Source organism: Acanthopagrus latus, chromosome 10 (assembly GCF_904848185.1).
Source record: "Acanthopagrus latus isolate v.2019 chromosome 10, fAcaLat1.1, whole genome shotgun sequence".
Classification (NCBI taxonomy): Eukaryota; Metazoa; Chordata; class Actinopteri; order Spariformes; family Sparidae; genus Acanthopagrus; species Acanthopagrus latus.
In genome coordinates, this window is record NC_051048.1 from 5,321,421 (window position 1) to 5,347,598 (window position 26,178).

The 26,178-nt window shown below is 42.2% G+C and overlaps 1 protein-coding gene across 9 annotated transcripts in view; it reads right to left on the bottom strand.

Annotated features, from left to right (window-relative positions):
* The window catches only part of si:ch211-200p22.4 (phosphatidylinositol-binding clathrin assembly protein), an 86,490-nt gene that overhangs the window by 13,945 nt on the left and 46,367 nt on the right, over positions 1-26,178 (bottom strand). For 7 of the 9 annotated variants that reach the window (XM_037111367.1, XM_037111365.1, XM_037111368.1 and 4 more), the window contains 10 exons: positions 25,380-25,486; positions 22,540-22,581; positions 18,795-18,880; positions 18,565-18,688; positions 14,476-14,609; positions 12,788-12,888; positions 10,549-10,659; positions 1,433-1,576; positions 975-1,005; positions 388-535 (listed from right to left, as the gene is read on the bottom strand). In XM_037111367.1, coding sequence (XP_036967262.1) covers positions 388-535; positions 975-1,005; positions 1,433-1,576; positions 10,549-10,659; positions 12,788-12,888; positions 14,476-14,609; positions 18,565-18,688; positions 18,795-18,880; positions 22,540-22,581; positions 25,380-25,486 — 1,028 coding nt within the window. The remainder of the gene's footprint in view (positions 1-387; positions 536-974; positions 1,006-1,432; positions 1,577-10,548; positions 10,660-12,787; positions 12,889-14,475; positions 14,610-18,564; positions 18,689-18,794; positions 18,881-22,539; positions 22,582-25,379; positions 25,487-26,178) is intronic. The other 2 variants (XM_037111371.1, XM_037111372.1) reach the window with 2 other exon arrangements.

Genomic DNA, 26,178 nt, shown 5'->3' on the forward strand with positions numbered 1-26,178 from the left:
TGGAAATAAACCCTGAAGCTAGAAACATCTTTAGTGTACGCATCCTCAGGGACATTTTCTGGTTTAAAGATAACTATAATTAGCCACTATCTTCCCTCTCAAATAGGTTTGATTCATCTGTAAATCTATTCAAAACCTGTCAGATCATCTGACTGCTCGTGCTTCTCGACCTGCCTGGTAAAATTGTTGCTTTTACCCGATTTCAGCAATCAGCAACTAATAGAAATGATGATGACCTTTACGACCAAAACAAGATCCAAGTTGTAAAAACACACAATCATTCTTTTGCAGGAGTCTCGGGCACCCTACTGGATCCATTTAGGGTAAATTTGTAGGTTGCACAGTCACCCCCTGGGCGACATTCTGCCCCTGTGTGTGTTTCCTCACCACATGTTGTACAGGCATGGGCTGTGGGGCCATCGGCGCCGGGCCCCACTGTGTGGTCGACATGGTCTTATTCTGCCAGTTCTGGCCTCCGGTCAGCTTCTTCTCTCCGGGCTGGCTCCAGTGCATCTCTGGCCTGAAGATGGACGAACAGATGACCGAAAACAAGAAACACCATCAGGCTCTTTCTATCCTTTTTTTTTTGTGCCATGTGTTGTAAGAAATAAAACTGCAGTAATAGTTTCTCTTTTTTACTTGTGGAATCTTCTCCTTTTACTGTCTTTTATTTTATTTTTTTTTGTGGTCCCCGTGAGGCGCATCATGAATTTTAAAGACCAACTATATTGCAAGTGCGGCAGAAATATGAATGTGAATCTTGCTTTAACGCTCTACGGAGGCACTTTGTCACAAACCCCGAGCGGTAAAAGCAACTGAATTCTCCATAATAAATAGGATTTTTTTTAAAAAAGTTATATGTTGGCTGACGGGCAGCCGCAGCAGAGATCACGTACAAACACTGAATAAATCCCACAGCCTACACTGTGAGCACATCTTAAGAAAAAGGTATCACAACATCTCAAGACACTTACTTCTTGGCTGGGGTCCCACCGAACTGCAGATCTGAGGAGGGATACAAACAGAGGAAGTGAGTGATCGCAGTTGAAAGGCAGTAAATTAAAAGACAAGGAAGCAGCTGATTTAGTCTTTCATGCCGTTTTTCTCTCCGATCTGACTTCACCTTTGTTCTCTTAATAATCTCCTGACAGTGTAAATCTAAATTCTTCATGAATGAGAGTATAACATCTAATAGGCTTCTCCCAAAGTAGATGATATCACTGATGGTCTGAATGGTTAATTGTTAACGATGCCACATGAATGCAAAAGGGATGCAAACCAAACTTGGTCTCAATCAAGCGGAATGAAAAGTGATATGCAAACATTTGAGGCATTTAAAGAGTTAAACCGGTTAACTCAAGTATGAAGCGTATAGCGAAGTGCTCGTTTTCCACTTTCGTTGGCACACTCGGCCACGTATCTGGACACTCACTGCCCACGAGGTTGGCCAGAGACGAGTCGAGGTCGTTGGCTAGCAGCTTTCCTCCGGGATGGATGGCCATCTGAGGAGGTGGAGGAGGTGGTGCGGTGTGCGTGGGAATCGTAGGCTTCAACAGGTCACCTAGAGCGTCGAAACCTGCGGGCGATATTAAGTTATACATGTAAACAAAGTGGAGGAGAGAAAAAAAAAAAAAAAGGCTGCTGACAACTTCATCCAGACAGAAAATGAACATGTAGGGGGTTAGTACACCGCACAGATGCACAAAAAGAGAGAAAAGCAATGAAGTGCATGCAGATATGAGATTAAATATGAGCCGAGGAGTGCATTAAGACAAATAACACACAAAAAACACAAACAGTCAGTAAACACCTTTCCTGGAGAGAGCCCAGTCTTTCCAAAAGCCAATAAGAGTAAAATTTTCGTACTTGTGGAAGGAATTTCCCCATTGTAAATAATACTATATCAAATTTTAGGGTCACATTAGCATCATCTTAGCAAGTTTAGACTTTTAGCTTCCCTAATATTGTAACACAAATGGACACTGGTTTGGCCTACAAGTCTAAGAAAGGCTTTTTCAAGGTAAATCATGGGGCTTATGTTAGCTTAAATAGCTAGTAAGCTACATGTTGTCACTTTAGCTGGGTAAATCAATAATTGGCAACTTGAAATGAGAGGACTGCTTTTGTGTGCTTCTGTTTGAAAGCAAGAGACCAGTGTTTCAGAAATCACAATGAGATTTACATCATTTACGTCCAGGAGCATTTGATTAGCTAACAGTACTATTTTGTTGGGATACGTAAAAAAAAAGAAAACCTATTCACAACTCACACATCCACTGTAATTTGCGTGATGTGTGAAAGTTGGTCCTGGAGTTTTAGATAATATTAGCATTGTCTTAGCAGGTTTAGACTCCCAGCTTTCCCACGAAATGTTACCCAAAATGGAGTTGTGTTTACTAAACACACTGGTTTGACGACAAGCTAAGGGGCTGTTCAACCTACTCCTGAAGCCATTGTTAGCTTCAAAAGCTTGCTAGCTACAGGTTGTCATCTAAACAGGGAAAGTCAAAAGTTGCCAACCATTAATGACAAGCCTGCTATTGTGTACTTTCTGATTGAAAGCAAGCGACCATTGTTAAAAAAAAATTAAGAGTTTCAAGTAGTAGCTAAATCTGCTTAATGCGTAGCACCACTGAGGGCTGTCAGTGAGCTAATCGAACTGTAGCCACAAAACTCTGAATAAACAAACCATGAGGGTAACTCACGCTCGAGCTGAAGAAAGTTAAAGAACAGAAGTAACTCATTTCAAAGTATCTGTGAGAAAGCATTTAATCCTGAATCTAATGAGCGCCGACTCTGCTTTCAGCATAATATTCCAAACTATTCAAAAATGTCCGTCCACGATTCGACCGCTTTAATGAAGCAGCGCTCGTCGGGTTTTGATCTGAGAAATACCGCTGAGCTGTACATTCTTAATGTGAACCTCAATCTCATTGCTAGATGTTTCTGTTAATTGAATTCCTCCTTTCCTCTTTTTTTCTTGCCTTCACCTACATGTACAGAGATTCCTGTTTTAAAGCAGATACACTCGACGCAGACTCCATTTTTTTTTTTTCAAACCGTCATGCAGCAGCCTCATTCTATCAGCAGCGAGCCTATAATCCCTGACTCAGTAGCTTGCAGCACTTGTTCCAGATGATTGATTTATCTGTGCGTAGCTGTCATGTATACACTCTGACACCAACAGTGATTAGTTTTTTAAAACATGTGTGTGTGTGTTTGTCTACGAGGGGGAAAAGATGATCAGGGTTTGTCCGTGGCCGGTAGGCACGGATGACAGAGTAATTTCCCGTGTTGGTGTGCGTCTGTGTGTCTAAGAGTGCGTGTTAACAACTTCCCATGTCAGCACTCATTCAGCTAATGGCTCAGTGTTGCTGTGCTGGAGGTGTGATGGTGTATACGCATGTTTACATGTGGGTGGAAGGAGAAAAGACGAGCAGAATAAAGGACCACAAAGGCAAAAATGGATGCAAAAAGTCTGATTCTCAGCTCCTCGCTTTAACATTTCCTGCCTTCATCGAGCAACCTTTCAGGGTTAAATAAATCAATATCTTGCGACAGGTAGTGCAAAAAGGAATGAAGATCGGCGCATGGAAAATATAGAAAAACAAGATGTGAATTCAAGACGACTGCTGTAAAGGTACGGTGTTCCTGCAATACACAGGAGGAGGAGGAGAAAGTGAGGCAGCTGATGGTGGGAAAAAAAGAGGGAGGAATAATATTTAGTTAGGAAGCAGTGTGTAGGTCTGACAGTGGTGCTGACACAAGAGATTCAGAAAACACTTTTCCTGCTAGCTTAGCAGATGAGAGGAAAAAAAAGAGAGAGGGAGGAGGAGGAAGAGAAGCATATGGAGACGGAAAGAAGAAGTAGAAATAAAGAGAAGAAGAAAGTTAAAGCTCGAGACGGAGAACCTAGTTTTAACCACAATCTCTTTAATTCTCTCCCCGTTGTCAGCGTTTCAATTATTGTTGTCGGCGCGATGAAACGCTTCGACGACGTGGGTGATATTTTTTTTTGTTTCTTAAACCACCGTGTCAGTTTAAAGCCCGATGAATTAAACTGAACTACAGTGAGCAACAGAAGAGCCGTTGGGATTAAAAAGGAGGAAGAAAAAGAAGGACACGAGGCCTCTCAGTAAATCACACACACCACGGGGCTGAAAGAGGAAGACGAAGAACAGGGGAGGAGGGAATTGGGAGGCAGAGGCGGAGGAGGAGCGCCGTATTGAACGGGGTGGATAATGCTATCAGTGTTAGCTTAGGTGTTTCAGCAGAGGATTTAACAGTCAATAGAGTTTAAGATCAAAGGGAGCGGAGGAAATAAATCCATGTCAAGGGTTTTAATTCCTAAAAAACTAGGCGGGAGAAATCTGCTACTTACTACTAAATGTGTCAGATATGTGAATAGGTTGGATTATCTAAAGCCCTTTTCAGACATGGCAACGCTGATGGCTTCATCTATTGGTTGACGTAATGGCTGCTTGTCATTCAGGCGTTAAGTGTCACACAAAGTTTTCAGATATGGTGCGATCTTTTTTTTTGTTGCAGAAAGAGCTTCAATTGCTGCACAATATTTGGCACCTGTGAGCGAGAAGCAGCAGAGTTGAGACGGGAAATCTATCGAGGAAGAAGAGTGATCTCAGTTATCTCACAGGCTGCAACAGTGAGGGACTGTTGAAACTGACCTCACTGTCAAGCTGACAATGTGAAATTGACAATATTAATGTGGGTAGAATTACTGATTAAAACTCCTCAAAGACTTTTTGAAACAACACGTCCTGGAGGTAAACAAAAGCAGGGATTCCCTTTTCTGGTTTAGCTAGCTTGGTGTTAAAGCTAAACGGCTGTCTCAAGAGTTAAAGCCCTTTAGTTTGGTGACAAAGAAACATCTTTCATGATTATCTGCGTTCAGTCCATGTGTGATTTTTATGTCAACACTTGCAGGTTTATAGCTGAATATTCTGGGTAATTTGGGCGTTTAGCTGAATTAAATCATATAATGGTAGACAGAAGCATGTTTGTCCTTTTTAGGTGATGATTTTTGACCTGTAGCTAAGCTAGCTCCTCTAGCTTCTAGCTTTAACGCTAGGTTGTTAAGACGACTGGATCATTAACGTTTTCCACAGAGTTGCAAATAACAACAAAGGACAAAACTTGAGTTTATTCAATCATTTAGTCTACAATAGCAATGGATGGCTGGTAGATCTTCCATTTCCAGGGTGACCGCTAACTGTGTAGTTATATATCGAGGTTTATAGGAAACCGCTACGTTTAAGCAGAAAACTGTATGGTTTAAGCTAACGTTAGCCACAAGAGGAGGCTTCTGGGATCTCCAGCTGACTTTATTGACTCTATTGTTTCTCATCTAACTTTTATGTAAAAAGGGGTCTTGAGATTGAACTTCATGGCTGCATATATATCATAACAGGCTAAGAGACTGAGGCTAAAGCTAATAAAGCTCAGCTGTGTCAATGTTGAGGTCATGAAATTAGCCTTGTTCTGGTATTAGAATATGCAAAAATGTACTGTGTTTTAATTCAACCACAAACCTTTCAACACTCGTTATACGCAGAAGAGATGATAAATGAGTGCTACATTCATCACATTGTTCTCAACGGTATGATTTATGTGAGATTCCCGTCAGTTCTTTGACGTACAGGTGACTCAAGTGCTTATTAGAACATTTGCCCAACAGCGTGCATGACTGACAGGGGAGTTAATATGGTAGAATTAAAGCATGATTAGTTCTCTGATAAACTCTGTGACCCTTTCTGAGCTTTACCTTCATATAACAAAGAAGAAGGTTTACCATCATGACCCACTGAAATAATGAAATTGGCAAATCCGTAAAAATAGAATCCGATTAAAAAAAAAGGACAAGAACAGGTAAGACGGTGTGCGCTAGAATTATCTGCTCAACATCCTGAAGAGGCATAAATAAAATCAGCAATCTGATACAACGTTGATATAAAAAGGAGCAACTGCGAGTCCAAATCTCTGTACATGAAAGCACAAAACACAGTAAGATATCAGTAAATATAGGACAATAAGATCAGATAGAAGAATGCAGACTGCCGGAGAGAGAGGAAGGAGAAAGGTCTTTGAATTTTAAAGAGGAGGAGAGCAGATGGAAAGGAGTTGCCTGGGCGATTCTTGCCTTGTGAAGTGTGTTGGGGAGACGATGAGGCAAATACAGAGGGAGAGATGAAATAAATGGAGGGAGGAGGAGGAGGAGCAGGAGGACGAGGAGGACGGGGAGGACGAGGAGGAGGAGGGTGGAAACGGTGTGAACAACAACAAACAAAACAGACGAGCAGAAGCGGACAGATGGGACGAGGCGACACGACAGACGACGCGCGGAACAGACGCACACAAGTTACAAACTCGGACAAATCTGAGGACACATGTGGACGCATGGACACACACATACAAAAACACAGACGTACAGTAGCTGCACACACACACAAACACACACACAGAGGGATTTTAGTGAGATGCTGCCAGTTGCCCAGATGGTATATTGCTAGTTGTAGTGGCAGCTCTTCCACACAGGCGCTATTAATAGAAGGAAGTAAAGCCAGAACCAGGCGGCACAATGGAGCCACAAGCCTCCAACTGTTACTTCCGAGGAGATCGACGGGGTTAAACAAGATTAGAGCGAGCCAGGAATCAGCAGCCCCCCCGCCCACCCCCAACAAAACAGAATCTGCACTCCTTAAACAGAGAGACAAACCAAGACAGCTTTATCCGTCAAATGTTTGACGAAGCAACGCCACAGCTGCACAGATCCAGCTAATTCCTCCTAATGATGTCAATAATAAAGAATTCATGCAAGAAACACTCAGAAGTTCTCAAAATAGACTCTTTTTTTCTGCAGACGTATGATTAGTGATCGAGCTCTGTGTGATGATAGCGTTCTGATCAAGTCGCACAAATGAGTTTGAACAACACGCTGAGAAACAGCTGGCTGGTTTATTCTTGCAAATTTCCCGTAATGCTGACTGATGGGCGCCGTTGTACAAGCGCTGATGAAGTCTTATATCTACAATTACGTTCACAGAGGAGAACAGGTCAATCTAGTAGAACTGCAACAATTAATTGATTGGTTATCATATATCAAACGGGGTCAGCTTCTGTAAAATGACTGTTTCCTTTTTTCTTTACTCCTCTCAGTTATCTGAGGACGTCACCTTGGGCTCTGGGCAACACTGATCGATGTTTTTCAACATTTTCTGACATGTTACAGACCAGGTCTTGGATCTGAGAAACAGTGAAGTCACTTTTTAAAAAGAGTTCCACTGAAATCTGAAGGATAAATCTTGTGTCAGTGCCCAAAAATCTATTAGCAGATCTCTCAATACTTTGCGACAATCCCAGTTTATGCAATATGCGACAAAACATTTCTTCAAAGGCTTCATCATTCATTCAAAACAGCGTGGCACTAAGTTTTCTGCCAAAGTTGAGGCCTTTTTTTCCGAATCTGTCATCAAGAATAAATGTTGCACACTGAGTCCAATACTTCACTTATTCTATTTGTTGTGAAAAATTCACAATACGAGACACACGAGAAAGACGCCTCGAGCAGTGAAGACGATTTTGTGGTTCTCTTGCTTCTTGAACAAAGACTAAAATAATAATACTACTTCCATCAAATCCAGAAAACAAGACAGGACCACGAGAGTTTCACCTGTGAAATCTGCCTGATTGCTTCCAGGTGTATTTCAAGATGTTAGAGATCCAGTTTGATGTATACCGCTAGTTTTAACGGAATGATGCACATAAAAAAAATCAAACAAACAAACAAAAAACACTGCTGTCTGTGGACGAGTTAATCCTGAACTGAACGGCGGCTGGCAGTCTAGTAAGGGACGAAATGCAATTCACACACACATCACATCAGGACACAAAGTGAAAAACCGCAGAAAATCAAACCTGTTCTGAAAAAAATAATGACAAATAAAAGTTTTGGAGCCAGAAACAATGTGAGGTCAAATTTACTTCTAAACATGCCGCAATTTCCGACGACTGAACTAAGTGACCTTTACTCAAACAGTAGTCAATAGTCAATCTGTTGGGAACTATTTCCAGCGGAGGATTAATACATATTTTGTGTGCTGGTGAGTATTCACAACAGCGTGGAAGGTGTGTGTGCGTGGGAGTGAATCTAAAAAATAAAACCCACAGTGCCCACGTTCACCATGATGAAGGAATGTGTCACCCAGGGCAACAGCACGGCTCACTGATGTGCTTTGAATGTTTTTTTTGGACAAAAGAGAAGCTTCGGCAAGTGAACCAACAGTTGTTAGAAGCATTAATTCAAAAGGAATAAATCTAAGACTTGTCCTTAGAGCTGATAAAAACCCTGACTCAGAGTTTAAACCTCCACCTCTCTCTGAACGTCTGTACGCCTGATGAAAACAGTCTTCAGATGACCTCTGCAGGGAGTCGCTTCTTATCTGCCGTGCCTTCTCTGGAGCTGTCGATAACTCACCGTGCCTTAAAATTACATGCTTCGCGGGGGCATCTCGGGACCCGAAAGGGTTGAGAAGCATTGAGATTGATTGTGTCAGTTGCTGAGAGGTTAAAAGAAAAGTAAGCTAATAAGAGGGCTCGCAGCCAAAGTCCCAGACCTGCAACACTTAAGAGCCATCAGTCTGAAGCGGTTACCACAACAGGCGGCAAATCACAACAAGAGAAGCTGAAGTGGTTTGGAGGAGGGTTCCTACACATCATCTGCTCTTCTAGGTGCTATTTCATTGTTAGATTTCAAGGTTTTGTTGGCGATTAAATGATGGAAACCAAAATTCAATTTACCTCAGAATCACTGAATGACTGATAATAATGACAAGTATCCCTGCAGAGTTAATTCAATAAGAGCAGATCTACAACATAAAGACTTAACAATTGGATTTTAAAAATTACTTTCTGTTGGTTCGTCTCAGGACTGGAAACTAACAAGGCTCCGGGATCAAAGGTCTTTTTGCACAAATGTCGCTAAGCTAATGATTAACTAAACCCGTTGCTGACTACTATGGAAAGGATGCAGTGAACTCACTATCAACAAGTGAGGCAACCTATTTTTCCCCAACATCGGGAGCAACAAATCTGTGCTGATGTCGATTAAGGAGGAGAGCTAGTTAGCTGTTAGCTATTAGATGGTGGGCAGCTAAGTCCTTTGGTGTTGTTTTGGCTAATAGAGCTAAGAGCTAAACACACAGCAGGACTGAGAGTTTCTGTTCAGAAGAACATGAAGCATTAAACTGTCAACTGCAGTTTAACAAGTATAGATGATACTAAAAAGAAACAACTCTTTGATTTTTGAGGGGCACTTTACTTTGACTTCAGTGAAACGGTGGAAGAAGTTAATCTGGAGCCCTGTTCATCATCATCATCATAATCTGGAAAAGATTAGTTTAAGTGCTCGTATCTGTAGAGAACCTGTGTAGGAACCCTGAAAGAAGAGACGAGTCATTGAGGAACAAACCAGAACTGGGATCAGTTAACTTTTGGCTCATCGTGTAATAAAAACAACACTGAAAAGAAATGAGTAATCATGTAAAGCCCTGAAGACCAATTTTCTCAAACAGCTTCTCACAATTAGTGATAGAAACATGAAAAAAAACATCTGTCTAAGAGACAATTTCAGGCTGTTTTTTGTGTTCTTTTCTTGCTTGTGTTAAGGTGTAATATGTAAGAATAGAATAACCACTAACTGCTGCCAAAAGTAGCAGCCGTTAGCTAATTAGCTCAGTTAGCTGTGCAGGTAGCAATCCAGACTGGGAGCTGGGAGCAGCTGGAAAAGTCTTGGTGTTCACGCTGTTAGCACAGGAGCTTTAAAAAATAAAAATGATCACCAGATTAAGAAATAACAGTTTGTGGTATTGTGACATCTATGTACTGTGTTATAAAGATATAGTATACTACAGTTAGCATGCTAACCAGCTAAACTGCCCCAAACATCAACACTCCCCTGGTTCTGCTGGCCTGGACTACTAACTGCACGGCTACAGCGCTAACAGCAGCTACGGTAAGCAGTAGTTAGCAATATGTTGCTCCCTATTTGTTTTGAATTTGACATGTTGTCAATTCTTACATATACCACCTTTAAACTGTCTGTAAATACTGAATTACTAACATGTGTTTTGGTTACTTAGTCCAGATTTTCTATAGTTCCTCATGATTTGATTATCAGGGGTTTTATTATATATAAAAAAAAAAAAAAACAGCAACTGTCTTTTCATTTCTCAAGCTGCTCGAACATCCAGCTGCATCCAAAGTTAACTGATCCCCCGAGAATCTGGGTTGTTGAGCTTGAAGAGTTAGATGTACTGTTTTTACAGTGTTAGAGACTTTATTGTGAGAAGTCAAACAACAGGCGATGCTCGAAAAGCTGCAGACACCCACCCAGCAGCAGGAACAACCACAAGTTGCTGGAACCAGTCAGAGGGTTAGTTAAATGCTACGCTTGCGCTGCCAGCAAAGCCAAAAGGTTTTCAGTTTTTTTTTTAGTCTGGCTCCGTCTGGACAGTCAGACGGAGCGAGCTTTACCGGCTGCAGGTTGTGGGCCGTTGTTACTGGGCGTGGCTTTATTCCCAAACACAGCATCGAAATCTACTGTCATGGCTGGAGCGGTCTGCTGCAGAGGCTGGCTCTCCATTCCTGAGGGATGCAGTTGAATATGAGCGATTAAAAAAAAAAAAAAAACCTGTGTGGATGCTTAAACTGCACTGCTGGACTAGCTTCATCTCAAAGAAGTGTAGATATACACATCAGATTGTGATTCAGCCTGGATGGAAACGCTCTAGTAAGGATTCCACCACCTCTTGTAAACTAATCCCATTAGATGAGGAACATGGACGTTACAGTCTCCAGCGTACTGCCATTGTTGTTGCTTAGTAACTTGGGTTTTTTTTCTGTCGAGGCTGTCGGGAATGTCAGGCCGCTTTCAGGGGAGAGTTAAGCCCGCGCACGAGGAAATCCATCGATGCACCTTTTGTTTTTTCGTCTTCATCCACATCCCTGTTGGGGATTAGGGTTTGAAGCCTCAGAGAGCGGTCGTCATTGCCGAGTCCACGAGAAGAAGAATGCACGACAAAATCCACAAGGGAGACGGCACAATGCAACGTCTATTAATAAACGTGACGTGACTGGTTTAACCAACCTTTCAGGAAACATAACGGTGATTCGTAACGATGATGGAGATTAAACATGGACGATATTAACAGAGGTCGTTTGTAATAATTACTAATTTCTAACTTGACTTACCCAACTAGCACCTCACCCTAAACAGTGGTGAAATGTAACAGTACAATTACTCAAGTACTGTACTTAATATACAACTCTATACTCCACTACATCATAAATATCGTACTTTTTCCTCCACTCCACCTGTCTGACAGCTTCAGTTACTACTTTCCTTTCCTTCCTGTCCAGTGAAAACCATATATCTCCAATTTTGGTGAGTCTGAATTACATTTTTTCCTGATAAACTGCAGAATAAAGTGTTCCTTTAGGGTTTGAGAAAACTCATTTCCTGCTTCTTGAGATAAATAACCGTTTTTAGAAACCCTCCTGGAGAAGCTGGAAAATGTGTCGGCTGAAAACAGGGCGGCGTTCTCACAGGACAGCAGCGACACTAACATACGATGATTCTGCTCATAACAATAAGGTAGATATGTAATTATACACGATACGATAACAATTTTCATTAACCTTATATAGTACACTGCTGTGGCCTTATCATAAAGGCTGGAAACAAGGAGAAACAGCTAACCATGGCTCCATGTCCAACCGAGCTTTTGTTCTGATTAAATAAACATAGACATAAACGTGTTAATTGTTGAGCATTAGAGGTGTTGGTAGGTGGACTCAGACAGAGCGAGGCTAGCTGTTCCCCCCACTTTCAAGTCTTTGTGCTAAGCTAGGCTAACTGGCTGCTAGCTGTAACTTCATATTGACCAGATATACAAGTTTCATATCAATCGTTGTATCTTAACTATCGGTAAGAATGCAAATAAAAGCACCAAAACGTCACACTCTACATCTACGCTTCATCAGTGTTGGCCTCATTAACAGCCTTGGACGTTAACTGAAGTAAGTATTATGTTATTTTAGAGAAAAGCACAGGGGAAAGTTATCTCATCTCCTGTGTCAGAGCCACTGATCAGCGCGAGGGGCTGATATCTGAGCTAAGAAGTAGCTCCGGCTCTGAAGTCTGGCCAAACTCTTTATAAAAGGCTTCAGTTTAATCCTCCGTCATAAAGCCTGTAATACTCGGCGCTAAATGTGCTTCCAGACGCGTCTTTGTGCTACTTTTTTCGATATTTTGAGTTGGGCCGATTTTGAGCTGGAAATGTCAGACTTTTCTCCAGAAATAGACGAGGGGGGAGTGAAAGCCAAAACGTGAACGTGTCGTCGCTCGGCGAAGGAAAACCCGAGGAAACGCTGTGTTGAATCTCAGCTGACGGTTCCCCTGACTGCTTTATCGCAGAGCGTGAACACATGGCTACAGGATTATTATTAGAGAATACTACGAGTATTTACTATGAAAGCTGTGCCTGTGCACACCGGCTGGGTCATGCAACATTAGGTTTTGAAGAAGAGGAGGGGAATGATGGCAGGTGGATGGTTTTACATGAAAAGACAAATGAATGGCTCGACAGATGGATGGGCAGACATATAAATGACCGGCCAGAGGGAAGACATTCTGCTCAGGCGTGAATGTGTGTATGTGCGTCCCTGCTGTTGCTTTCAGATACGTGTGAATGCAGGTGTGGAGGTGGCGTACCTCCCCAGGCACTGTTGGCGGTGGAGATCGAAGGAGTGCTCTGCACAGCGGGGATGAAGGCCGGCTGAAGATCAAACAGGTCACTGTTCAGATTGGGCACACTGAGGAGCGAAAGAGTGGAGAAGAGGGAGACGGGAGGGAAAAGAAAGATGATGAGAGGGGAATGAGATCAAAAGTGAGAGCGAGAGGAAAGGAAAAAAACGTGGGAGAGAAAGAGAAGAAAGAGTAAATAAGACAGGCATAAAAAGACAGATGAGAAAGATTGTTAATATTTAATAAAGGGCACATGAATAGCAAAAAAGTTGCCAGTAAAAATGTTCGTTTGTCACAGATAAAGATTAATCCTTGCTCTCTGAATGGCTGTTAAAACTTCCACGGAGCAATAAAACAGTTCGGAGCGGTAAATTCACAGTGTGCAACAGTGTGCACATGTCGAGGATAAATTCTGTGCAGATTATCGAGAATAAATAGTCTGACTCTATTAGAGCTGGAATCAGCCGGGGGACGCTACACAAACATTTGTTTTGTTGGAGAAGAAAAAAAAAAAAACAGCCTGCGGTGGTTTAAAGTGCAAACTGACTTTGTGTAAAGTAAATTCAAAAGGCGACGGGCTGCTGATTAAGACAATTCTGCTTCAAGAGCTGTTATCTTCACCACACTGGAAATAAGCATCGTCACTTTACTGTGTTTTATCTTCGACATATTTAAGGAGCACTCCGTAGTTTGGGGGAAGAAACTTTAATCAGAAGAGAAAGATCTTTACGCCTACAGAAATAAACTCTCTTTGATTTCATGACTGAATAACTTGAAGAAACAAAGGACAACACACTTTCACGCGTTTTTTCTTTGTTCATATGTGGTGGACCCTGCCACCCTTTTAGCTTCAAACAGTGATCTGGGACCTTATATCCCTCTGAGAACAGCTTGTTTATTCACATATGGAAAAACAGATATTTATGAGTTTGTATTATTACCTCACTGATATTGTAAATATTACATAGTGCCCCTTTTAAAGGGTATAAATCCTGAAGAATTACATGATATCCAATCCCATATTTGATAATCAATGTGTGAAACCAACAACGTGCCATTATATTAAGGGTTATGTACCAAACACACTCTTGGCGAGGCGCAGTAACACCCCTGCTGGTTGACAAGCAACTGCTCAGCGCCAAGAAACAGTCCGGAATGACTGCAAATTGTTGTCATGATAATACTGATAATTGCTTGTCTAAATGTTTACACCTCTCACACTTTCTCACAGCTTTCCTATTGCTGCTAATTCACATTAAAAGCAAATCAACGCTCTTGTGGCTTTTTGTGATGAAATCAGTCAAAAGAAATGCAATGCATGCGTCACCGCAGTTAGAGACCATTAATCTTTCATCATAAATGTATCTTCAAAACAAAAAACAGCATCATTTTCAGCCTTTTATTTTAAAATCAGAGATCTCTGAATATTCACAGAGCAAGCGAGAGAGCACATCTCAGTTATTCATGGCATGATGACAGAGGCTGGCTGATGAACTATATAAATATATATGGCTGCACTGCTGACAGATAAACCAGTCAGCCTGTTTCATTTCTGAAGTTCTCAGGTATCACAAAATATCTCGATCAGTGCTCATTGATCAATATCTCATCTAAAGATGGTTAACATCAAACTGTGTGTTTCACCGTGTGCTCACCTGTTGGCGGACAGCGTGGAGGTGAACAACTCCGGGGTGTGTGTGATGTGGTTGTTGTTGGCGCTGCCTATCGACTGGCTGCTGGGGGAGGCAGAGGGCGGAGTCTGCATGCTGATCTCCTTCAGGCGCTGGTCCTGCAAGACACACACACACACACACACACACACACAGCATGTAAAACACCACAATGTGATCAGGAAGACGATGGTTAAACAGTCATTTCCCGCTGGAAATGAATAAGCGGTTTGTTTCCAGTCAACTCAAAATCCCTGGAAAATGACTGTACACGCTTTAAGGTGTGCACAAAGACAAATATGTATAAATATCCTCTCACTGAGCTAACACCCAAACTTCTTGTGTTAAGAGCCCTTCTGTCCTCTTTTTTTTGAGATCCCTGTCAAGCATCTCATCGCGATGGTGCCAAATGTCGAGTCATTATAAGTAAAAAAACACAAAGGCAGAAGTTTAAAAGCTGTGCGCTTTGGTGATATTCGGATAGTTATTGGCTTTCAATTAAGGACTATAAACCAGGCCTGCATCCAACTGCATTTTCCAAAGTCAGTTTATTGCTTGGTTTTGCTTGCCAAAAGTTGCCTGGTGGTGTGGGATTCAGCATACACAATATAATGACAGACGATTAGTTTAAAGTGCTTTAAAGCTAATTATATTGCTCTTGAGAGACTCAAAAAAAAAAAAAAAAACCCTCTCCTGCGCCGTTTTGTTGTGATGCTAATAACCTCTTGAACAGCGTCTGACTCTGTCCTGCTGAGACTCAGGTGCAGCTGAAACGCAGACGGATATACAAACATCAGCAAAGTGGAATTAAATCGAGCGCAAACCAACAATCGGTTTGGATTTTTTTCTCTCAAAGTCAACAAATAAGACGCCTGGTGAGACTGAGCCTTAAAGACACTTTCATTTAAGAGCTCAGACACAGCACGCCGGCATCAAACAACTGCCGTCACGTCGCCCAACATCGCCGCTGTTTGGACCAAAAGGCGGCACTTGAACGCACCGCAAGAACTAAGCAGACGGCAAACTAGCTTGTTCGTTCTGCGCCTGCATGAGAGGAAATAACTCTCCTCATCACCAAGTGGTAAAAAAAGATAAATCAGCATTTGCCTGACATTTTCATACCACTCTTGCTAATATAGCTATTTGTAATCGAGAATCTATATTTAATGGCAAGAATTTGAGGCAAAAAATGAGGATAAACTGCACTAAATGTGCCAAATAAAGCCGTCCTACAGCAACGGGCTCCAGGTTCTTTTCCTCTCTTCTTCAGTTTCTCTTCACACGCTCTGATTCGCTTAGCTGAACAGCCAATCAGAGGGATTTCTCTCACGGAAGGACTTGCACCCATCGACGTATCGAGATATCCTGATACAGTGTTAAAGATTGCGCCTTGTTTATTTCTATGAAAGCTGCTCAGTGGGGCTTGAAGCCACAAAAAGCTCGACTTCCCCGGTATGAAAATAACCGGATCCTCTGTGTTGTGGGTCCCACAGAGCGTGACCACAAGAGACTTGTGGCTAACTTGAACTTCTAGACTTTGCAAATGTTTTGGGACTGACTGGATCAAACTCTGATCTGATAATCTAGCCTCAGACGGAGTCATTATCCACATTTACTTGTTTATGACATGATGAAGTCAAAATCTTGTCAAACCAAACACGCCTCAGACTTCACTCGGGTAAGAAAATCCACAACACAGCACATCCACCAGAAGTTATTCCACCTGCTGATCCGACTTCTTTGAAGGTGCTCCGACACATTTGCAGGTTTTAAAAAAAAAAAAAATCTCCCTCACTCCTCCAGACTTTCATGTCTTGCATGAATTTGAAGATTTTGCTCCAGGGTCAGTTTGACGCATGCTGCTAATCTGACTGTGAAAACCTCCTGCTGCTGTATGACAACACATTTTCACTTTATGTGAAATAACGGCGAGTGGAAATCTAAACAAAATGCATGCACAGTGCTTCTCGGTGCATTTTATACAACAAACTCAACCTGCCTGCTCCGTTTTTTAGCCTAAACCCACAAGTGACTACATTAAATTTTATCGCTTTACTGATTGATTTTATCATTCTGGCTGTTTTACTGCTTATATTCCATCTGCTTATATTTCCCGCTGGATCCTATTACTTCAGCTGCTGCTGCAATGACCTAATATCTCCACGGGGATCAATTTGTGTCTTATCATGTGGGAACATGTACTGGGAAACAACAACGGTTTTCTGTTTTGGAATCAGAATATGGACAAGTAAGGCAATTTAAAGTACAGACAGAGGTATAGATTCTGAGCTAGGATTTCCTCAGACGAAGCTGCCGCTCACAGTCCTGTTTTATTTACACATGGACATTCATTTACCACCTTCAAAGGAATTTGGACTTTGAGCAGATTAATAAACAGACTCTCCTGCTGTACCAGCTGCAGCCAGGCCGACTCCTCTTCATTTGTATTCTGACGGCGTAGTGAGGAACAAATGGGAACTTGCTGTTATTGTTTGGGCGAAGGCCCCAGCTGGACAGTAGCTGAGTGTGTAAGTGTTTTTGTATGTGTGTGTTGAGTCCATATGGAAGCCAGACAGCTGGACCGGAGTACTCGGACGACCCCTGCTCACCCCGGCTCCCTCGCTCGGTTTCTTACTCTCTCACGCTCTCGCTCACTTCATCTTCGCTCTCCCTTCTAACTAAACCCAAAGGTAATCAGTGGACCTTGGCAGGAGCAGGGCAACCAAGGGCACAAAGTAAACAGCGTGCTAAAAATCCAATCAACCGCGCGCGCGATCAAACACACCGACACACACTGGCAGCACATACAGCAGCGCCTGTAATCTGCCAGGTTATACACATGCTTCATATATACACACGGATCAACAAAGCTCGCAGCGAACACGTACTGTATCTCCTCTGCCAGCGTGTAAGCATGCTTAACGTGTGCTCGCTCACACACACACACACTCGCTCTCTGAGCTGCTGTGTGCCTGTTTTGTAGCTTCAGTGCTCTTACTCAATTACAGTTTGCTGTAAGGCAGGACTCCCAGGGCTGGAGCAAGAAATGTCAACACATTTTACACTTGACTTTTCTATTGCTCGGCTCGCCACTGAGACTCTTGGCCTTTATCCTCAGCCGGAGTTCAGAATTCACCAAACGGCTGAAGCTGCTCGGCAATCTATCAGCAGCCTGATCTTGTACGGCACGGCAAGAGGGGAGCACTTTGCATATATATGTAATTTGTTTGTCAGCGCTCAAGTGTTATGTAGCTGCCGCACATTTGGAGTTCATTGTGGCTCCGCTGCTTGTAAATCTAGGGCAATGGCTGCAGTCACACATCCTGTGATGTGACTCCTTAGTTCAGATGATCTACGACTCCTTCTTACCTTTTCCGTACAAGAGGATTTAAAGATAAAATATGTAATATTTCCACAATAAATATCTTGCTGGACCCTTGTTACAATACCTCCAAAATGGCCACAATTTAGGTTGGAAGAACACAACTAACCTGAAGAGACATCTGACGTTGTATGACAGAAAGCTTTTTGACTGGACTAGAAATTAATTAGCACTTTTGTCTAAAAACTAAATCCAGACTAAATCTGAAATAACTGCTAAACTGAATTCCTGCTTTCGGGTAAATCGTCCAAACCACATGTGGAGGAGATCTGTCCAAGGCCTCTGTCTGCATTGAGACTGCATGTCAGCCAATTGTACAGCGCAAGACCGAAGTCTGAGTTACACCATGTAAAAAAAAAAAAAAAAAAAAGTGGATTCTGCAAGTTGAACAAAAGGGCTTCCGAAGAAGAATTAGGTCAGCAGTTTTTCTCTCAGTGGAGGAAAGAGAACAGATCACATGTTAATAACAGCTGGGGCCTGAATCAAAAAGGCATTGCTCATAAATCCTGCTACTTGTAGGACTTTTGAGGCAACTGAGAGCAGCTTGAATCCGAGTGAGAGGGGAGGAAGGGGGGGCGACAGCAGTAACTACCAGACTGCTGCTAACTGCTGCTGGCATTTCTGCTGCCACAGCACTCAGTCTGACCCTCGGATTCAGGGGTGAGCTGGTATTAAAGCACAAAATCTGTTACCTTGAGAGCCTGCAGTCTGGCCTGCTCCTCCTCCAGGGCCTGCTGCTTCTCCTTCTCGTCCATGCGGCTGAAGGACATGCCGGTGGAGGAGAGAGACGAGACGGCGCTGGACAGGGTGGACGCTCTGAAAGACACAATTCAAAATGACTCTTATTCTTAAGACCTTCAGCCGAGCGTGGTCGTACATGTCAAGGAAAACCTGATAAGAGGCAGGAAATGAAGATGTCCACCTGGTGTCTGCGTTCAGTTCCTTGGTCTTCTTGCCCTCCAGAGAGGCCAGGTGCTGCTCCAGAGCCTCCAGGAGGCTGCTGGGGGCCTGAAACAAATTCAGCGTTTTGAGAATGTATTTATTCGTCACTTTCTGTCGCGCTCATATGAACATAAAAAAGGCCCGCCCACACATCCAGCAGCACACACAAACGGCACCCAGAGTTAGTTGGTCTCACAGGAAGGTAACAGAGTGCATCAGGCTCCAAGAATAGCCATGGCAACATGCAGCAAACTCTCACACTGTTAGCAGGAGACTCAAAGGAGAGAGAGAACAAAGGAGGAGGCTGCAGAACAAAGAGCGAAGGGAAAAAGGTGGAGAGCGGAGGAGAGGTCGCGCCACTTCTGCTCCTGACTTCACATGAGCAGAGGGCGATGATTTCTGTGTCTACGCTTTCATTCCCCCCCCCACCCCACCTCGTGCACCTTTCGCAGTGTTTCGTCCCTTTGTCTTCCTTATCTCGCGGTGTCCCTCGCACCACGAGGTCCTTGTCATACCCGCACAATGAGCTCGGGGACGAACTTCGACTTGTCAGGAGTTTAACCAACGCATTCCTCATGGGGATAGAGATTAAACTCTAATCTTTCTTACCTTTCCTTTAATTACTTTGTGAAGCCAAGAGACTTTAAACGGGCGCCGCTTAGTTTTGGAGAAGAATTCGAACTCAGAAATGTTATATTTACAATATTAATGTGATTATAACCCTCAGAACTCATATCTATCTTTTCCATAACTGAATAAATATGTTTTTTTATCTTCTTCCCCAAAGCTACGTAGTGCTCCTTCAAATTGCTCTTTCTTCAAAGCTATCATAAAGCAGCTGTGTTAAATTTGAGCCCGACTGTTCTTAGCGAGCAGGCAGGTTACTTGGGGATTGTTGCTACGCTACCACAGAAAACACAACTCAGCTGCAATTTCATGTTCAGCTCTGATTGTTTTCAGCGCTGGTGAGGTGCCTCATTAATACTCGAAAACAAAGTGAAACAAGAGGGCAGAGGCGAGACAGACAGCTGCATTATTAAGAGTATAATCCGAGGTTCTCTACAAGTTAACACGCTGGAGAAGAAAGAGCTCGGCTCTGCTTTGGCTGAGGAGAGACCAGAGGAAATTCTTCCACTGAGAAAATATGACAACGTCATGTCTGTCTCTCCATCCGCAAGAATGCAAAGTGTGCTGTCAGACATGCACGCAAACACACACACACACATTTGGGAGTGTTTTGGCTCGTGAGCTCTTTGCGGCTGGCTAGACGGCGGCTTTATGCCAAACTGTTGCCTGGTTGTTAAAGAAACAGCGCAAGAGAAAGAAGCCATCTTTAACTGTCAGCCGATCTGAATGGGTGAAAAGAAGACCTTGTGTGTGCCCAGTCAATATTAGCTCTGACACACACAAACACACACACACACAAACACACAGGGCTGTGTGTCGCCTCGTCTCTTGTGTGAGTGCGCCTCGCTTTCATCTAAAGAATGTTTAGCGATAGCGCTAACTTTGGAAGGCAGCAGAGACAAATGAGAACAGAGAGAATCCCTCCTCTCTGCTCTCTCATGTTTCCTCTTTTTTCTTTTTTTCCCCTCCCAGTGATCACACGGTGATGCTCGGGTTATCCACTATTAAAGCACCTCCGCCATGCATGTTGAAGCAATGATTGTCGTGCATGTCAAATATGAAATAAACAACAACATCTAAAAAGGAGGAGGGTGGAATTTAGATGAGCGAGTCAAAACCCGGCGCAGGGATTCTTTCATGCAGATGAAGACGGAGGGGCAGAGGGGTGAAACCTCATTTTCTATTCATGAGGTTTCATGGCCTTTTGCTTGTCGTGCCAGAGCTGTGTGTGTGTCTGTGTACGTGTGTGTGTGTGTGTGTGTGTGCGCGTGCAAGCTACAAGCAATCCACCTGAGGCCATCACACACATATTGCACTCAGTCAACAGCATATCGCCCCACACTGGGAAGGAAGAAACAAGAGCATGCCTGTGTGTAGGAGGTGTCAGTGTGTATGGCTGCACACACACACACATACATACATGAGCATATACAGTAAGATGTTCATGCAGGTTGGAGGGGGGTAAGCAGTACAGTATGCAACCCACCACCTACAATGTAAGATCCTTTTGTTTTCTGCGACAGACGAGGGAGAAGAGAAACATCTATTTAACGACCACAGCCAGTTTTCACTATGAGCTCAACACCCACACAGTCAATCCACATGCCGTTAACTCCCAGCTTTACACTCCGTAATCATTTTTGAGTAATCCGGTGCACATCCACCGAGGATGTAAAAAGGTTACAGTCGTGTCTGTGTGTGTGTGTGTGTGGGGGTGTGTCACCGAAGCAGAAAATGAAATGTATCAATATTTAAATAAACTGTAGTCTGATTAAAACTGCAACTAATGATTATTTTCATTACTGGAAAAATCAGTTTGTTTTCTGTAGGGATTCCCGATACTGACAACTGATCACGTGGCGGACCCTGCCACCTTTCTATCTTCAAGTAGTGTTCTTTGGACCTTAGTTTTATCCCAAGAACAGCCTGTTTATTTACCTGTGCAAAGATTATTATTATTCATATTAAAATATTATTCATAAAAATATTAAAATTCAGAGTTTGTATTTCTTCTCCAAAACTACGTAGTGCCCCTTTAAGGTCATTTTGAAATCAAAACTGCCAAAAACCATCTCTGGTTCCATCTTCTCAGTTGGAACAACTTGAGAACAAACTTCTCTCTGTTTTGTATCTTTGTAAATCGAATATATCGTTGAGAGATTTCTGAAAGTTTTATAGATTAGATATAGATTACAGATTATTACGCAAAATAATCAACAGATTATACGAATATAAAAATAATCATCAGTTGCAGCTTGATTGTTGATACATTTATTGCTATTTTCCATTAAATAATCTATTAATCCACTAATTCATTTCAACACTAACCCTGATAGTCGTAAAGTATTTTTACTATTCCCTTCTTAACTAGAAACTACGAGATCATAGAAGATAAAACAATCACATCGTCACACGACAATTAAAAGCTGAATTTTTTTCAGTTTTTCAGCCTGATGTGTAACTTGATCCTAACCAGTCCTCCCATAATCAATGAAGACCACGCTTGAGGGGAATCCTCTGAATTCACGATGAGACAAAAAGGCAACTTCAACCTTGACGATTAAAAGGAGGAATCATGAAATCTATTCCCTTGTCTTTTTTCTAAGCCCTTTGTTGTTGCAATATTTCTGCAGATGAAGGTCTGATCTCATTGTTCGCAGCTGCTTGGAGGTTTTTCGTGTCCACGTGACGAGACCTGCAGCGGGCCTGCTGATGGCTGATGGCGCAGTGTTTAACGAGGCCAACTTAACACACACCTCAGCCCTGTTGCTGGATCTATAACGAGCATTTAGAAGTGAAAGACAAAGCAGGAAATCAATCAAACCAGAGGGAGAGTCGCCTCGACTAGAGATTCAGGTTAGACGAGATGGTGGTTTGAAATAAAAATGAGTGGGTGGAGAGTGACGGAGAGGGAGTGAGTGAAGGGGGAGATAGAGGAATATGTCGGGGTGAGATAAGGTTGAGGGAGCAATGAAACAACACGTAGTGCTGAAGGAAAGCCAGAAACAAAGGGGAGAGGGTCGGAGAGGAGGCAAGAACAGGAAGTGAGAATCGTAAAAAAGAGAGAAGAGGAAGTTGAAGGTGAGATGTACACTGACCTGTGAGAGATCTGGGATGTCACCCTGATCTATTCCAACTTGCTGTCGTCAAAAAACAAGCAAATCAACAAAATAAAAAAGGGGAGAAAGGTAGGTGGGATAAAAATGGAGGAGAGAAAATAAAGAGAAGAGGGGGATCCATTTGAAAAGAAAAGAAATAAATGAAAGGAGATGAGAAACAGAAAAAAAAAAACAGGGGAGTCATTACTTCATGCAGTGGCAGTGTCAACATAAACGACAACAGAAATAAAACAAGGAAAAAGTTTCTGACATCTGGATTGGCTGACGACCAATCCTTCACAGTGAATGACGATGATGATTGGACAGTGATAAATATGTCTGACCAATGAGGGAGAGCAGGCAGAGGCGACGTAATGACGTGACGACAGTGGAAACAGTTATAAAAACGCCAGAAAGTCGTCTCTGAAACAGTTTAGAACTCGGACAGTTGACTCGTCAGGACACAGATATAGAACATTTAAGTCCTGGACGATTTTCATTATCATCAACATCACTTTACTTTTCTTTCATCGACAGATTTATCAGCAGAAAATACAAATTATGGTCCATAGAAGTGCACTCCAACTTCTTAAAAGATGTCGATTTAGACTTCTAGCCCTGCTTTTAATGTTTGATATCACAAATTTGGCAAACAATACACTTGAGGCACCTTTTTGAAAGATTCTGATTTTGCTGATTAAACTTTGGCCATGGAGTGAAGATATAATCATGGGTGTGGTGAGCAAACATAACACTCTAACTAGGTAATGTTGACACAGGCCACTGTTTTAACAGTTAACTCTGTACACAGAGGACTTTTGTCAGGATAGGAAAAGCACAGGTGTAAACTAAAATAGCACTCAGCAGAGCGCATACCTCTGCAAAAGCTCAACAGTCCCCTGTAATGCATATGAAGCTTAATCCAAGATTAAATAAAAGATATTCAAATCTGCCAGATCTATTAGATATCAATTAACGGAATACTGCAGATTTGTTTCTTCAAGATCCATGAGTTATTCCTGAAGAAATTTATGCAGTCATGAAAAAAAACTTCAGATCCACAACGAAAGTTAATGGGCTCTGTTCTGGGTCAAGACCCAGCCTCCACCCAAGTTTCATGGAAATCCATTGAGAAGTTTTTGTGTAATCTTGCTGACAAACCAACAAACCAAGAGAGGGACACTTTTGCAATGTTAATAATAAAGTTAAAGGCGGCTGAATTCAATTTTGTACTGCCTCAGTATAGAACTTATTTTCTTTTAAATGCAATTTGTATTCAAACATGCATCACCAATGTTTAATGATGTGCTTGTCTTCTCATTTGTATTGATTGTTTGATCTTCACTGGGATGAATAAATAGAAAGGCAATCACCAGCTACTGTTTCAGTTACATTTTGATGCCAACGTTCTGATTTCTCTCACCATTTGTGTGCAAGTCTGTATTTGATGTTTTTACTCACAAGCAGGTGAAAGTATGTGATGAAATATGATGAAATGTGTTCTTTGCATTAATAAATAATGGGGGGGGGGGGGGTTGTAGGAAAAAGTGTTTAACCATTTGAAAGTTGTGCTGTTTTGAGGGCCAACCTTTAAAATGTTAATAAATGCCTGATTTTTGATCATTAGACTCCTGGCAATCAATTTCAAAACTTTTCAAAGATTATCAGATTGAGAGGCCACACAAAGTTTTGTTTCTTTACTAAAAATGACAAAAATCTTATAAAGACGAGAGTCTAATAAATTATTATCTATGTTATATGTTGATGTTTATGTAACTTTTCATAGTTTTGGCACTTCGTGGAAGTTTTCTACATTGTGTTAGCATCCTGTGGGCAGAAAGGTAGGTGGTTAAAGTTAAAGGCCACACTGCACTGTTGTGTAAAGTAATGCCGAATCTACAGCAAAAGTTTTCAACTTGTGAAGACAATGTATCTGTGTGTAATAATGATTAGAGTGTTCATTCTCCCATTGGTACTGAAGCCTCACCAAGGCGACCTTTCGTATCAATGGAATATGTTACGAAACCCATTTAAAAGAGGTTGCTTGAGACCCATCTTGACAACATGTTGTCTTTTTTTAAATTAACTACTATTGTTTTCAATTATGTCTCTAATTAAACAAACACTTAATGCCCAGGGAGCTCCTTAAAACCTAATCATAACATACAAAAGGAGCATTTATTTGAGCGTACAGTAACGCAGAGAACGTGAACCACCTTTGTGGTTCTTCTGCTGAAGTTACAGCAGCTGATTCTGACCGGCTGGAACAAAGGGAGGGAGGGAGGGAGAGGAAGAGGGCACAAGAGGAGAGAAAAAAAAAGAGGGATGATCTGTGGGCGCTGGGCGAAGGAGAGCCACACGAGTATCCATCTTTGTCAGGACGAGAGGGAAGAGAGCGGGAGAAGAAAGGATTAGATGGAGGAGTGTGGGGCGCCAAGGGAGAGGGACCTAACGGAGCGCCTAACCACATCCTCCATCTTCGGGTTATTTTGGGTGTATGCATGTATGTATGTATGCATGTGTGCAAAGTGTCTGCAAAGTAAATGTGGGGCAGTGAGGGTAAGTCAGGTACTCTTTGTACAGTAGCTGTGTGTGCAGAATTGTGGCAGCATGGAGTCTTTATGTATAAAGTACAAACAGCCATTTAATGTTTGAGACTATCTGTGTAAGGGGACACGATTGGGACGAGAAATTATTAGAAAAAGGGTAAAAAGGTCATTTGAATGGACAATGCTCTTCCAAAAAGAAAAAAAAAATCTGCGGATAAAAATTCAAGAAAAAGACGCGAGAGAATCTTATCCTGATGTGCGAGTGTCAAGAGTGTGAGCGTGTGAATATACCTCGGCCACTTTGAGGAACTCTGACAGCTTTGTCATCCTGTAAAGAAACTTCTTGTAGATGTCCAGAGCGTCTTTGCACTGGTTCTTCTTCATGTCAAAGTATTTCTCTGCAGAGACAGACGGAAGGAGGGTGAGGATAAGGACAAGGACAGGATAAGTGAGATGAAGATTTAACCTTTTGACCTCTGCAAGAGAAATAATCCACCAATTTCTTCAGAACGCTTTATATCCTTGAAATCTGTACAAGCTAAGCTACAGGGTAAAGGAAATCTATAAACAATAATAATGATAAAAGTAGTGAAATTATGTCAAGAAATATATAAAGAAAATCTGACATTTTTTCATCGAATTCTACTAAATGAAAACATTAAGTGTACGTCACATGATGTCATGATATTACGTCATGATGTTAGGTGGAATACAAACGCCTCAGCTTCCTGTTCCAAAAAGACCGACTTTTCTCACTGTTACGGTTTTTACTTTAGACCAAATTAATTGGATTCACGTAAATAACATTTTCAGTGGCCATTTTGGGGCAATCATCTAGCACCTCTGCCTGTTTGTTCACCGTATGTGACGTCATAATATCATCACACACGTTTAACATGATCCGCCAGACGACAAACGTCTTAGCTTCCTGTTGCAGAATGAATGAATGCTCCAACAATTAAGGTTTTAATTTCACAAACAATAATCTCAGGGGGCTCCCATGGGGCGTTCGTTTTCATCTGGTTAAGAGGAAAAGGAAAAGGAAAGGCACGAAGGATGGAAAAGAGGAAGCTGGGACAATCAGTGCATG